Source organism: Rhinolophus sinicus, chromosome 1 (assembly GCF_057876585.1).
Source record: "Rhinolophus sinicus isolate RSI-liver-muscle chromosome 1, RSI-T2T, whole genome shotgun sequence".
Classification (NCBI taxonomy): domain Eukaryota; kingdom Metazoa; phylum Chordata; class Mammalia; order Chiroptera; family Rhinolophidae; genus Rhinolophus; species Rhinolophus sinicus.
The window spans coordinates 54,017,386-54,033,704 of NC_142501.1; the positions used below are offsets into that span (position 1 = coordinate 54,017,386).

At 40.1% G+C, this 16,319-nt stretch overlaps 1 protein-coding gene across 9 annotated transcripts in view; it reads left to right on the plus strand.

Annotated features, from left to right (window-relative positions):
• The window catches only part of SCN8A (sodium voltage-gated channel alpha subunit 8), a 164,158-nt gene that overhangs the window by 33,051 nt on the left and 114,788 nt on the right, over positions 1-16,319 (plus strand). For all 9 annotated transcript variants that reach the window (XM_088799440.1, XM_088799442.1, XM_088799446.1 and 6 more), the window contains exon 2: positions 13,191-13,520. In XM_088799440.1, the coding sequence (XP_088655566.1) occupies positions 13,245-13,520 (276 nt within the window). In that variant the 5' untranslated portion in view covers positions 13,191-13,244. The remainder of the gene's footprint in view (positions 1-13,190; positions 13,521-16,319) is intronic.

Below are 16,319 nucleotides of genomic sequence, written 5' to 3' on the forward strand. Positions count from 1 at the left end.
AAGCACTAAACAAATATGAGATGGCATTAATTTGTAGCTTTAGCAACTGTTTGCAGAGTTTGTCACTTTCAGCTCAATCTCCTAAGATTCCTAGCAAGTCTAAAATCTTGTTCAGGAAAGATCTATCCTGTTTTTGGCCTTTAATATATTGGGGTATGTTCCCTCTGTGTCCATTTTGTTGAGCGTTTTTATCATAAGTGGACGTTGAATTTTGTCAGTGCTTTTTCTGCATCTGTTGAGAGGATCATAGATTTTTATTCTTCATTTTGTTAATGTGAGATCTACGCTCTTTTTCATCATGGCTGACCACATGGGAGTGTTTGCTGCTATGACTTCCTAGCAGTTCATAGCCAGACCACTGTGTATTATTGCATTGACATTTGTATAGCACTTGGGGAGCTCTTGACAGATATTCTGTCATCTGCTCTCCGTGGTAATTCTATGAGGAAGGTGATTTTATTATTCCCGTGGTTGAAGCTGTACCTCAGACCTTCCTGTTGTGTGTTTCCCTGCTTGCAGTCTCCACTTGTGTGGTCTGAATACCACAGCAGCTACTCTGGTGACCCCTCTTCCCTTCCCTGTTACAACCTCACAGAAGTATGAGCGATGCTTCTGAATTTGCTCAGTAGGTTATCTTCTAGTAACCATTTAGTGGCCTACCCTGCTGTCCATTAGTGAGTGAATGATTCAGCAAGTGAAGAGCAGACCTTGTAGGGCCTGTATCCAGACCTCTTACCCACAGCCAGGCTCTGGCACTCAGAGCTGCTTGAATCCCCTAGGTTTTGACTTTGTTTGACTATCACCTTTAATGATTCAGCAAGTGAAGAGCAGACCTTGTAGGGCCTGTATCCAGACCTCTTACCCACAGCCAGGCTCTGGCACTCAGAGCTGCTTGAATGCCCTAGGTTTTGACTTTGTTTGACTATCACCTTTTTTGATCAGTGAAACAACCTGTATCTTATCAGGTTTGTATCTTATCAGCTACATCTTGCCATGTATCATTGGCAAATATCTTTTCCCATTCAGTAGGATCTTTTTTTGTTGTGTTGTTCGTTTCCTTTGCTGTGAAAAAACTTTTTAGTTTGATGTAGTCCTATTTGTTCATTTTTGTTGTTATTGTTTCCCTTGCCTGAGGGGATATACATCAGTAAAAATATTACTAAGGGTAATGTCTGGGAGGTTACTTCCTATATTTTCTTTTAGGAGTTTTATGGTTTTGGGTCTTACCTTTAAGTCTTTAATCCATTTTGAATTTGTGCTTGTATACGGCGTAAGAAAGTGATCCATTTTTTTTACATGTGTCTGTCCAGTTTTCCCAGCACCATTTATTACATAGACTGTCTTTACCCCAATGTAAGTTGTTCCTTCCTTTGTCATAGATTAAATGACCATATAGGCATGGATTTGTTTCTGGGCTCTCTATTCTGTTCCATTGATCATATTTATTCCTCAGTTGAACTTGGCAAACATGCCTCTGGCTGTATATAGTATGTAACATAATAGAGAGTATCTACAACTTGCCCACATTTGTCTTTTGTATGTATCATATATTGATACTCTTTAACTACCTTTTTATACCTACACTTGTATTTTTTTGTATCAACTGAAAAATGAACATTTATAGTGTTTAGTGTCACTGACTGCCTGACAAAAATTTATTTCCACAAATGATGTTATCTTTGTTCAGCAGGGCTTATGTAATGATTTGCAGAAATTGTTTCGGATTTTTATTTATTTGATGAAGATTGAGTGGAATGGAGAAATTATACTGGTGGTACAAGTGGTATTAAGAACTAATATTTACTTTGCACTTTCTACATCTTAAGATACTGTATTAACCCTGGTACTTTCGGTGTCGCTTAGGTCAGTCTCATAGTCATTATATATAGTACAGAGGCAGCGCTTAAAACCATCAGAGTTTTAATCAGAAGCAGTCCATCTCTAACCCGAATCACATATTCAGCAGACTTATGCTGATTAACTGTATCCAATTGTAAAGGAAAAGAACAACTTGAAATACAAGATGTGTTGATTTCTTTTTCCTTGGTTATAATTAAGAATTAAAAATTTTTTTAGCGTGTACAGCTACTCTCTCCCTCTACCCCAAACATATTCCCTCATATGGAGGGATTTTTGCTGTTCCCACTATGCCCACTAAATGCTTATGGGAGACTATGTAAAGTGTGAGTTTCTCATCCAGGTTCTAGAGTCGTACCCAGAAGCCAGTCTTACACACCTAAATATTTTGGTCCTCCGAGGAGTATGCGCACCGATTAACAGACATTTCTTTTCTAGATGTTAAATGTGTGCCAGTAGTTTAGTTCTCTGGGAAACATGGAAACAATCTAGTGGAAAATAAGACAAAATTTGCTCTCTCTTTAGACCATTGCATGGGAACAGGAGGAGGGGACCAAATAGGTGAGCAGAGAGTCTCAGTATTACTGGGAATATTACAATTCCCACAGGAAATTGAGGGTAAAATCCAATGAACATGTTGGAACTGAGGCAAAGAGAAGTAGAGAACCTCACATCACAAAAATGAAACCCTATTCAATTACAGAGTTAGGAAAATTGTCTGCATCAGAACTTGAATCAGGAGACTAGTGAAGAGAATGATAGTAGATGTGAGGCAACAACCAGAGTCTACACGGGGTTTAATGTGTGGGGTGTGAAGGGGAAAGGCCGCTGTGCTTTGTGGAAGAAATAAAAGAAACATGGAAAGCCAGTTAAATTTGAAAAAAAAGAAAAGTGGTGATGGGACATAGGTGATAAAAATAGAGGAAAACTTTGACTTGTATGTTGCAGGGCCAGGGAGATGGAAGCCTAATGACAGCTTGACTGGGCTGTGTGCGGAGAGGCCGATAGAAAGGGAGGCTTGAGAGTTGTGTGGATGTATAGACAAGGTGGAAGCCTGTCTTCCTTTTCGGCTGATGGGACTCGCTCAGAGAAATTTTGGATCCATTTAAAATCATAATAATCATTGGTTTTAACTTCCTTTTTTTTAGATCAAAATATTCCAGTACTGAAAGGTGTAAGTACTTCACAAATACCTTCTGATAGAGTTAGTTAGTTAAATATGGGCTTATTTATCATGGTTAATCTACGTTTATGTCCATATTAGGCCTCTTTCAAAATATTCTATAAACACACCCTTCAAAGGGTTTCTGCAGGAAGACAGACAGATGTAAGTCAACCAAGAGCATCTACTGTATTTTGCTGTGTATAATTTGGTCCCGTGTATAATGCACACCCACGTTTTTGGCCCAAATTGTCAGGGGGAAAAAAAAAAATCTTTCGTTTTAATTTTTTAATTCAAATTTTTATTTGTTTACATTTAGGTACTTGTTTTTTGTATTATAAAGGAATTTTAGCATTTATTTTTTAACATATTATGGTACAAGAAATTTTATGTAACAAATAATTACAAAACACAAGAACAGATACTAGGTACAAGAAATTTTATGTACTGGTAACAAATTTACAATATTTACGCATCGTAGAAGGCTGAGAACTCTTCCTTATTGCAAATTTGTCATAAGTTAAACAAATCTGATTATCACCTTCAGGGTATTATTTTGCATACAGATATCATTATTGATTTCTAGAGTTAAACTTTTAACTCATAAACATAAATAAAAGAATTAAAAACATTATATAGATATGGAATTAGTACTACCCATGTATAAACGTGCATCCTTATTTTTCCCTCACAAAACGGGGCAAAAAAGTGCATATTATACACGGCGATATACGGTATATGAAAAGGATTAGGAAGAGGTCAGTTATCGAGAGTCAGAGGCAAATGGCTCAGCTTTGGGGAAATTCGATGGGGTGAGGCTTAGGAAGAATAAACTTCACAGTCGCCTCATGAGGTAGAAAGCCAGCAAGGAGAAGAATGCACCGTGCCACTGTCAGCATGGATGCCGACAGTCACCAGGGTGGGGCTGGGCCATAAAAACGTGTAGGAGGGAGAGTCAGATTTTTATGTTATCAAGAGAGGCTTAGGACTGTAATTTTTATATTTCAAATGAGTAAAATTAAGGTTTGGCAAAATTGTTTTTATTTCAATTTCTAGAACTGTTATATGATTTTCCAAAATGAAATCTGTACGTGACAAAGTAGGAAATTGGCAGCCTAGCATCTAGTTGTCACTGGAGGAAGGAGGGGCCCAGGGAGTGGGGACAGTGTAAACTTATCCATCTGGCTGCATTTCTCTCTTCTCCTGTGATAAGAGCCGCCCACCTTCCTCCCAGAGCAGAGCAGCTCCTCTGGCTAATTCCAAATGAGCTACATATCAACATGCAACGAGCTGGCTGGCAGCCCTCGGAGTCTAGCTATAGTTCTACACCAAGCTTCTTGCCTTCTTTTAGTTCTTGTGGGTAAGCCTTTTCCTTGAACTTCAGAACTCCGTGTATCTACTGCCTGTTCAGTGTCTCCATTTGGAAGCACCAAAGCAAGGAAGGCAGCATCTCCACCTGAGCCGTGCGTCACATTTCATTCCCCATCTCAGTGAATTACTACCTCCATTTGCCCATGACAACAATCTGGGCCTCTGACTTGCTTTTCGTTCTCCCTTCCCTCCCACTTCAGTTAGTCGACAGGACTGTTGAGTACATCCGGCTGCTGCGGGGCCCTGTTCAGGCTGTCATTGTCTCTCGGCAGAATCTCTGCAGCAGTCTCTGCAGGGTCCTCACTCGGGCTTTGTACGTCCCCCCGCCCGCCTCATTCTGTACTTGTAGCTGGAATGATCTTGCTAAAAGGGAAGTTTGATCAAGTCATTCCCTATTTAAAAGCCTTTAATATCTCCTGATTCCGTCAGGATAAAATTAAAACTCCTCCCCGTGATAATGACTTTGCTTTCCTGACCTGTTAGTTAACTTTCTGAAGTCCTCTTACACTGAACGGTTTACAGTGCCCAAGTGGATTGATCTCCCTGGTCTGTGGTCTCTTTTTCTTTCTTTTTTTCTGTGTTGGGGAGAATTGGGGAACAGTGTGTTTCTCCAGGGCCCATCAACTCTAAGTCGTTGTCCTTCAGTCTAGTTGCAGGGGGTGCAGCCCACCATCCCCTGCGGGAATTGAACCGGCAATCCTGTTGTTCAGAGCTCACGCTCTAACCAACTGAGCCATCGGCCTCTCCTGTGGTCTCTTCTATAGACTAGTTCTTCTTCCTGCCGTCCATTTTCCTGCCATCCAGCACTCCACCAGCCATCCTCGGGCCTTAACTAAGACGTCACTTTCTCCAGGAAACCTTTTCTGATTTCTCTAAACTGGTTTGTGTCCTGCTTGTGTGTGTTTATAAAAGCCGATTGTACTTTTTTGGATCTGTCATACTGTCCGTGCTTCCCCTGTTTCCTTGCCTGCCACCCCCAGGAGACTTTAAGGGCCCTGAAGGTGGGGGGCTTTCATCAGTACTGTTTCTGACACATAGGAGGGGGCACAGTAAACGTTTTGGGTTTTTTCCCCTCTTTTTAAGAAAAGTATGGTAAAATATATATAAAATTTACCATTTTACCATTTTAAATGTACAGCACAGTGGGACCTTGACATTGTTGTGCAAGCATCACCACGGTCCAGCTCCAGAACTTTTTCATTCTCCCAACGAAACTCTGTGCCCATGAAACAATAACTCGCCGTTTCTCCCTCCCCCTCGCCTTTGGTAACCACCATTCTGCTTTTTGTCTCCATGCATTTCACTATGGGTACCTCATATAAGTGGAATCATACAATATTTGACCTTTTATGCCTAGTTTATTCACTTAGTCTAATGTCTTCAAGATTCATCCATGTTGTAGCATGTGCCAGAATTTCCTTTTTAAGGCTAAATAACATTCCATTGTATGTATATAGTACATCTTGTTTATCCGTTCATCTGTCCGTGGATGCTTGGGCTGTTTCCACCTTTTAGCTATCTTGAATAACGCTGCTAGGAACATGGGTGTACAAATACCTGACTGAGTTTCTGCTTTCAATTCTTTTGGGTATGTACCTAAAGGTGGAATTGCTTAATCTTACAGTAATTCTGTTTAATTTTTTGAGGAACCACCATACTGTTTTCCAGAGCAGCACAAGGATTCCAATTTCTGCACATTCTTGCCAACACTTATTTTCTATTTTGTTTGCTTTGTTTTGTAATCGCCAATCCCAATGAGTGTGAAGTGGTATCTCATTGTGGTTTCCATATGCATTTCCCTAATGACAAGTGATGTTGAGCATCTTTTCATGTGGTTATTGACCATTTGTACTAATATATCTTCTTAGGAGAAATATGTCTGTTCAAGTCATTTGTCCATTTTTTTATTAGGTTGTTTTTTGGTTGTTGAGTTACAGGAATTCTTTATATAGTCTTTGTATTAATCTCTTATGAGATATATGATTTGCATATATTTTCTCCCATTCTGTGAGTTGCCTTTTCACCATCTTTATAGTGTCCTTTGATGCACAAAGGTTTTTAATTTTGATGAAATCCAATATATCTATTTATTCTTTTGTTGCTGTGCTTTAGGTGTCAAATGCAAGAAATCATTGCCAAATCCAAAATCATGAATCTTTTCCCCTATGTTTTCTTCTCAGTTTAATAGTTTTAGCTCTTACATTTAGATATTTTATCTATTTGAGTTCATTTTTGTATGTTAAGGGTCCAACTTCATTTTGCATCTAGATAATCAGTTTTCTCAGCACCATTTGTTAAAAAGACTGTCCTTTCCCCCATTGAATGGTCTTGGCACTCCTGTTGAAAAGCATTTGACCATATATGTGAGGGTTTGTTTCTGGGCTCTATAAACTATTCCATTGGTCTATATGTCTGTCTTCATGCCAGTACCACACTGCTTTGGTTATAGTATCTGATTTTTGATATCTGAAATTCAGTCCTTCAACTTTGTTCTTTTTTAAGTCTGAGACAAGTTTTTAATACTATTTGCTATTTGATCCTCCTCGTAACATTTGTGCCCTTGCCTAACAATTCTCCCCAGTTGGCTTTCTTCCTTCATCCCTGTTATAACCTCACTCCACTGCCAGTTTTCTTTCCCTCTTCCACTCTTTTCCCCTTGTTTTAGATTCATCTTTATTTGTTTGTGTCCAGGCCACACCTGGCATTTTAAGGTCTTAATTCTCCGGGATGACCTAATGAAGAGAGCCCTGATCTATTGTCCCCAACTTTGAGTCTAGTTCACCCTCTTTTGGAACGCTCAGGGCTAAAAGTCACTTGTATTGTTCTTTCATTATCTGAGCTGGCTGTCTCCTCTTAGCACTGCAGGAAGAAGAAAGCTGAGATGGTAGCAATGTGATGGACAAGGTGAGTTACCTAAGGGACTGAGACGTGATGAAAAGAGCATTATATTGGAAGCCAAGAAATATGTGCCCTAGCTCTGCATCTGTCACTAATTACTGTGTTTCCCCAAAAATAAGACCTAGCCGGACAGTCAGCTCTACTGCGTGTTTTGGAGCAAAAATTAATATAAGGCCCGGTATTATATTATATTTATGATATGATATGATATACGCTACGATACGATATGATATGAAAGTTCGAGTCTTATAGTAAAATAAGACCGGGTCTTATATTAATTTTTGCTCCAAAAGATGCATTAGAGCTGATTGTCTGGCAAGGTCTTATTTTCGGGGAAACATGGTAGCAGGTAGACCACACAGCCTCTCTAATTTACTGATAAGTTTATTTCTCTGTAAAGTAAGGTTGGTTGGATTAGGTGGTCTGTAAGTTCTTTCTAAATCTAAGAAGTTTATTTTTTCTGTTTGTAAGACAATTTCCTCAGAAGGGTGAGGCATTGAAGCTGGTTTTAATGGGTGCATAGAACTTAGGAAAGAAGGAAAGAGAGATTTCAGGAGATTTAAAATAAGAAATAAAAGTATGTTTAGGAGTCAATGAAAGTAACAGGGAGCAAACTTTGTACTGAGGCTGAGTCAGGTGGATGTCCATGTAGAAAACAATTAACCTTGACCTCTATCTCACACGATATACACAAATCAATCCCAAATGATTTGAAATCTAAATAAGAAAGGTAAAGCAATAAAGCTTCTAGAAGAAAACATAAGCTAATAGCTGCGTGACTTTGGGATAGGCAAAGATTCCTAGAACAACCCAAAAAAAAGATGAAAAGAAAGATTGATAGATTGGATTGAGTAAAATTAAGAACTACTGTTTATCAAAAGATGCCATTAAGAAAGTAAAAAGGAGAAACATATTTGAAATATATCTAACACATGACTTGCATGGAGAATATACAAAGAACTCCCACAAATCAATAAGAAAATGCAGATGACTCAATAGAAAAAGTGGGCAAAGACTTAAACTGGCATTTCACAAAGGAGGAGATCTAAATGGCCAGTAAATACATGAAAGGTGCTCAATACCATCAGAGAAAAGCAGATTAAAACTACAGTGAACCAACAAACACATGAAAAAATCCTCAGCATCATTGTCATTAGAGAAATGGAAATTAAAACCACATTGAGATACTGTTTCACACTCACTAGGAAGGCTGTAATTTTAAAAGAAGGAAAATAACAAGCATTCCTTGTTATTGGAGAGCATGGAGAAATCATAACCCTTACATTGCTTACATTTCTGGTGAGAGTGCAAAATGGTGCAGCCACTGTGGAAAATAGTTTGGCAGTTCCTCAGAAAGTTAAACGTAGAGTTACCATATGACCCAGCAATTCCATTCCTAGGTGTATATTCAAAAGAATGGAAAACAGGGACTAAAATAAGTACATGTGCACACACTATTCACAATAGCCAAAAAGTAGAAAGACCACTAATGTCCATCGATGGATGAATGAATAAACAAATTATGATGAACACACACTATAACAAAACCTTACTCATCCACAGAAAGGAGTGAAGTATGAGTACGTGCTACAATATGGATGAACTTCAGAAACATTATACTAAGTGAAAGAAACCAGACGCACAAGGTTATATATAGTAAGGTTCCTTTTATATGAATATCCAGAATAGATAAATCAATAGAGGCAGTATACAGAAGGATGGTTGCCAGGAGCCGGGGGTTCGGGGTCCGGGGAGGCAAGGAGACAAGTGGAGAGAAATTGATTAATGGGTGAAGGGTTTTACTTTGGAGTGATGGGAATGTTCTGGAACTAGATAGAGGTGGTAATTGCAGTATATTGTGAGTGTACTAATAGCCACTGAATTGTTCACTTTAAAATGGTTACTTTTATGGTATATAAATTTCATGTCAGTAAAATTTTTTAAATAACTACAAGGTATCACCGTATATATACGCACTAGAATGGGTAAAATGAACACTGTGTCATTTTCCAGTGTCGGTGAGGATGTGGAGCAGCTGGAGCCCGCTCCATTGCTGGTAGGAGTGTCACGAACGCTGCACATACACCCTCCTGGGACCTCGCATTCCACTCCTGCTGTGTGCTCAACAGAAACGAACACATATGGCCCCAAAAAGCATGTGCAAAAAGGTTCTTCATAATAGCCTAAAACTATAAATAACCTAAATGACTGTCAAAGTAGAATGGATAAATAAGTTGTGTTATAGTCATCCATGGGATACTAACTACATGGCAATAAAAAGAATGAACTGTTGCTACACTCGCAATGAAGATGAACTTCACAGAAATGATGTTGAGTGGAAGTATATGTATATTCTACTTGTATGAAGTTCAAGAACAGACCAAACTAACTCTGGTGCTAGATGTCAGAATGACCATTGCTGGGAGAGTACGGGGGTTGGTGGTTATTGACAAGGGAGCTCAAGAGAACCATCTGGAAAACCTATGTCTCATGAGCAGTGGTTACACAGGTACATGTACACAGGTATACATATGTACAGAATAACCAATCTGTGCACTTAAGATCTCTTCCCTTTATTGTATTATTATAAAACAAACTAGAAAACAAAAACAGTCATCGGAGTAGATATTCTTATAGGGACGCAGTAGAAGAGAGTGTTTGAGAAGTGAGGTTGTAAACGGCCTTGAATGGTAGTGAAATGGCAGACATTTGGATTCAGTCCTATATCTCTGGTACCTTTGAGGGAGGGAAATGACATAATGGAAGCAGATTTTTAGGGAAACAGATCTTTGGAGATGTGCCTGGTGGACTGGGGACTGGTCCCCAAGTGGGAAACTGTTGCAGTCCGACCTGAATTATGGTGATACTGTTTTAAATGGAAACTCGGAAGGAAGAAGAATTAGTAAGGCTAGTGACTGGTCGGCATGGGCAGCGAAGGACTCTAGGGCAAAGGTGACTGAGGTCCCACTCTAGATGGCTGGAAATATGGTGGTCCCTATAACAGAATTAAGAAAGCCAGGAAGAGAAATCCGTTTGCGAAGTAAAAACGTGGTTTTAAGTGCTTTCATTTTGAAGTGGTGACAGTCAGGGCTGATGATGGAAATCTGAAAATCACCCACGTACAGGTTATTTTGAGTAGATGAGATCCCCGAAAGAAAGAGTTTAACAGAGAGATTGCAGAAGGCCAGCCCTTAAAGAAGAAAGAGAGGTCGTAGGGGAAGAGGAGCCTGCGGTTAAGGACAGAACCAGGGTAACACAGAACAGGACGGAGCACTTCAGCCAAATGAAGAGAGAGTTGGAGGATGAAGATGTAAAGAGAAAATTACAGAGGTAGGAGAGGAAGGTAAAGATTGAGAATGTGATAGAGAGCAGAGATAGTTGAGGGAACGTGGTCTTGGAGGAGGCAGGAGGAAACAGGATCTGGAAGCAAAGGCAGAGGACTTAGCCTTGGATGATAGCTTTACCTGTGAAGAGCCCAGGTGTGTCAATCAGGTCACAAGAGTTTGTCAGGAGCTTCACTGACTTTCTCTTGCAGTATTTTTTGTCCTCTAAGTAGGAACTGCAGGTGACCCAAGGTTGAGAATGAGTGTGACTGTGGGAGCCATGGAGTCCCCGGTAGTTGGACTCATTTTGGGTTCGAGGCATAATCCTATTCTCCGTGAAAGGGATATAAAAGAAATTTAAGACACTACCCATGACCTCTGGGAATTTATCTAGTGTAACTCAACAATAATTAAGAGCAAAAAAACAAGTACGAGTAGGATGTTTTGAATCCTGACTTTGTCATCTTCTAGTTTATAACTTTGGGCAACATTAGGTCTCTGTGCCTCTGTTTTCTCATCTGTTAAATGGGGATAATAATACCTCATATGTTCCGGAGATTAAGTGAGAGAATATAGTCAACGTGCATGGAACAATGCCTGAAGCACAGTAATTACGTGATAAATATTAGCTAAGATCATGATAAAGCTATGAGTTCACAAGGGGAAAACACTAGTAAAGGCTGGCGCTGGTGGAAAGGCTCTGTGAAGGCGTGGGGACTTATGAGGCAATTCAAAGACAAATAGGAGAAAAGGAATGAGGGAGAAGGAATTCTAGTTTGGGGAAACTGTTGTGAATGAAGTCTTAGATCAGTAAAGCCATTGACATCTGCGTGTGATTCATTTGATGACCTTGACAATTCCTGGTGGGGAGTAGTGGGAGTTAGAGTAGCAGAGCACAATGGCTAACTGATATTTCTTGTAATAAAAGAAGTGTGAGTTAAGGAGTCAGTTTTATCCTGGCCCCGTGACTTTGGGCAAGTTGTCCCTTCTCTTAAAACCCCAAGTTTCCTAATCTATAAAATGAAACAGACTGGATCTGTAAATCTTTCGCAGCTCTAAAGTTCCGTGCTTCATACAGGAAAATGATTTCTTTGACCCCGCCGTCCGTGGAACAGTGCTTTTTGCCTGGCATTAAGCTGATAGGTCTGTGTGGGGACCAAGTCGTGGTTCTGGCCATGCTGAGAGTGAGTGAGCTGACCAGCCCGCGTGTGGACACTACCCACTGCCTTTGCAACACTTAGCAGTCACCACCACTAGAGAAAGAACCCTCGGGTATTTCACTCCCCAATTATGTAGTTAACTCTACTGCTGTTCTCTTGACAAGCCTTGAGTTTTATGGATACTTGCCTTGAAGTGGCCCCTGAAGGCTAAGTAGGAGGGAAAGAACAATCGTTAGCCTTTTAAAAATGTTTCCCGATTGTCTTTGTGGAGCTTACACAACTAAAGGTAAGAGCAGCACGGTGAGCACCAGGTGGCAGCCAGTAACCCTAACGCTTTCATGGTAAGACTCACCTACTCGGTCCTCTTGTGACAGTCCCCGAACATGGTGGCTTTTGGCATTAGGGATTCCTTGGTCTCACAGCATGGATTTAAATAACCCAGGACTCTGTTTAACCATAAATGCAAATGGGCTCTGCAAATACCATGCCTGGAAACCATTGGCTCTGTGACGGCGCTACTCCGGTTTTCTTTTTAGAAGGGAACTGTGTTTGTTACTCCATTCTCACTTCCGGTCCTTCCTGGTGGGAGGCCCTCCCGGTTGCACGCAGGCCTTTCTGCTGTCATTCATCCTTCAGGGCTGCAGTGTTGTTGCATCAGAGGAAGTCCTCTAAGATTCCTCTCCCATTTGCTTTTCCTTGCTGCTGACTGGGAGGTACATAGAGCGGTGTCTGCCCTCACCACAGAGAAAAGTGCTTTGCATTTGTCCCTGGCAGAAGCTTGGTCATCGAAGAAGGTACATCTGGGCTTTTAAACTGGATGGATTTTACACAACGTGGTGAATTGAAAACTAACTTGAAATGGAAGAGCCAAAGTAGATGGAAGCTATTAAATCTATAATTTTTGCCTCTAAAGTTTTGAAGGGTTTAGTGAGTTTAGAATCTGAAATTTGAAAAGAGGGACAGTTTACCCTTGTGTTGTCCTTGGAAGAAGAGTATTTCTTTGGGGAGTGGAGTTCCAGGAAAGGAAGGTGATTTGAGCATAAGAGCCCAAAGCTAACATGTGCCCCGATGTTAAGTATGCCTTGGTTTAGAATAGAAGTTTCTTGGGGGCATGGAATGTATCTTTGTAGTTGTACGTGGTTCCTAACAGTGAGCTGCATCTAAGTAAATAATAAATACTAGCAATTCAGGCGACTCCCATCTTTTGATCTCACTGGTTGATCACTCCCCTGAGGGGTGGTTATGAAAAGTACCTCATCCATTTATGCTACAGATTTTCTGAAGAGAAAAATAACCGTGTCATGGAAGAAACTATGTGTTGCAAAGGTTGTGAATAAAGGTTGAGCGTGAGATGGTTTAGTCTGGCCTCTTTTTAGAGCAGTGATTGATTAGTGCTGTCTGTGTTGCTTTTTCTTCCAGAGCTGACCTGTCCTGGACGCAGCATAACTAACGAAGCTGCTGCAGGATGAGAAGATGGCAGGGCGGCTGCTCGCACCACCAGGCCCTGATAGTTTCAAGCCTTTCACCCCTGAATCGCTGGCAAACATTGAGAGGCGCATTGCTGAGAGCAAGCTTAAGAAACCACCAAAGGCCGATGGCAGTCATCGGGAAGACGATGAGGACAGCAAGCCCAAGCCAAACAGTGACCTGGAAGCAGGGAAGAGTTTGCCTTTCATCTACGGGGACATCCCACAAGGCCTGGTCGCGGTTCCCCTGGAGGACTTTGACCCATACTATTTGACGCAGAAAGTGAGTTGGAAGACGAGGCGCAACAGCTTCAGACACCCCTTTCCTAACAGGTTTAGGGGACGTGAGGGAGAAAGAACTGTGTCTCTTTGCCAAAGTTTGGATAAGTTAACCTTTTATTTCATTTCTGGCTTATAGGGATTATTTTTCAGTTTAATTGCTGCTAAGGGTCATTTGTGGGTCACGGCACGTCTCAACTCTTCATAAGACTTACATCTTTGGCTCCAGGCCAGGTCAGGAAAAGATATAAATGAAATGGGACTGTTTAATAGAGTGACATAGTAAAAGGTGGTAGGGCCCTGTAGACTCTCTCTCACACACACATTCAAAATTCTTTCAATATAAAGATGGTGTTGGAATCGTGACATTAACAGAGCGTGTTGCTAATACAGTGGAGATGATGGGTTTGTTCTCTTCTCCAGCCCCATTTGTGACATTAGAGCATAGCTGTTGGGCACGGGAATAGAAGAGAGTGAGCCACAGTGGGCCAAGGAGGAGAGACCCCCGGTCTTCAGCCTTGTGACAGTGTTGTCTGGATTGAGCAGCACTGATTCTTGCATTTGAGTCGGTTCTGTTGTTCCTGCGGGAAGGAGCACAAGTGAAAGAAACACCAACCTTCCTTTGGTCAAATTTCAAGGTTCCCTAACAAATATTTGGCCAAACCTTGGTTCCTTTCTGATGATTATCTTTTGAAACAAGGCAACAAGTGGAGAAGCCAAGCCCCCTGGGTAACCTACCAGCCACTGAATACAGAGGACTGACATGAGACACTATTTTAGGGGATCCCTCATTTAACAGATGTCATTTACAGAATTAAATCAGTAGGTGTTTCCAGATGGGGGGGGGGAACGCTTTGTGTTATTATATATTTACAAATATAAAGCTTAACTGAATTGCCTTTATTAATAAAACTGCCTTGTAAATTACCCTTAACTAAATTGCCTTTCGATCTTTCCATTTTGGAAGAAATTTCAGTTTCTTTGGCTTAATAGTGGGGCAGAAGTGAGACAAGGCCGAGAGATCTCTTGACATAGCTGTGGAGGCGTTTTCAGTTGAGGATGGCAAAAGCACTTATGTCATTGTCTATGCAAAATTGTCCTTCACCCATGTGCTTCTCTTGCAGATCAGAACACCTACATAACAGGAAAAAGTGGAACCAGTAGCCTATATCTTCCACTGGGAAATTTAGAAAGTTTAAGGAACAAACCATGATATGATATAAAGAACAATAGGCAGGGAATAAGAAATCTTGATTCTACCATAATTCACCATGTTTGTGTTTATATTTTTATTTTTTAATATATGTATTTTTCAAGCTACCACAAATAATTTATGGGAAAATAAAGTAATAAATGAAGTAAAAAATCTTCTCAAAACTGTAATAGTTCATGTCTTTTAGCAAGTCACTTCACCTCTATGGGACTAAATTTTCTCATCTTTAAACCGAGAAGTTGGACAGAATTTTTAAGGATTTTTGTTAGATATTAAATTCTGGGACTAAGTAGTTTTCATAAACTGACATTGATATTTTCATTTATTCTTCCCCTTTTTAATGTCTAACTTTGTCATCTGGGTCTTTGCGAGTTGGGTTAAGTGGGTGAGGGAAGAGACAAGCTTTAACTTTCTAGGTGAGTGAATAAGGGAACACGGCATCTTGAACTATTTTCAGCAAAATATTTCATTCATTGTAAAATTTTGAAACATATTTCCCTCCTCTTTTCTACCCTAAGGCCGATCGCCTTAGTAGAAGTAAAAAGAAATGACAAATCTCAGGGTTCAGTTTGTGCTTATTTAGCTAGGTTTGGCCAATTGGTGTAGTTTTTTAGAAAGTCCTCTTACAGCAATAGCAGATAGGTAAAATCCTTTGGACCCTGGCCTTTCGAGGGGCTAAAACCTCTTTGCTTTTATTTGAGCTATTTATTTTTCCAACTCAAAACAAATTAAATCTCCTTTTCTTAAACCTGACTTAATATATGAAAAATATATAGAGCTATTTATTGTCAGAGCCCGGTGTTCCATTGCCTGCCTTTTCCCCTGGTTCCTGCCCTGTACATGCCTCACTCCATTCGTAATGACTCAGGTTTCAGTGGCCCTAACTTGGGAGTGAGGACCCAAAGAGGGTGAGTCTGGCCCTGGATGGTATCATTCCTGAGGTAGTCCATATGTTAATGGCGTACTATTAGGGGACTGGCTTTTCATGACTCCAGCCTTTGGTCTGACCACAAGGTAAATAGTTCATGGAAAGGAGAACTTTAGTTGTTTTGTTTTGTTTTTAAGAAATTGAGAAGTGTACCACCATGCTACACCATCATGCAGAAAAGTGCATAAGACATAAATGCATAACTTGTTATTATTATAAAGCAAACAGATTAATACCCGTGACAAAAAAGAATGTTTGTAGCACTTCAGAAATATTAATTGTACTTTTAAGTAAGAGATTTTTCAATTGATTAAAAGTAATAAGCTTGCTCAAGTTTACTTGCAAATTTTCACTGACATTATTCATATTTCATACTAAGTAGGCTTTTCACTAGGCCAAATTAGCATGGGCTCTCCTACAAGGAAGCACATTGGGAATTAAGCCACAAATCCAAAAGTCCTGAGAGTAGAGATGACTTTAAGAGGACATTTCCTTCCATTGTTTTTCGAGGGCTGCCTTAAATAATTCTTGCAAAGTAGATTTTTTTCTTTGCTAAATGATATAAATGGATTTCTTTATCTTTTCCTCATAGGTCTCATTTTCTAACTGCTTAATAAGTTTTGTGACTGCCTCTCATAGAAACTTGTTTCTCATTTCCTTCC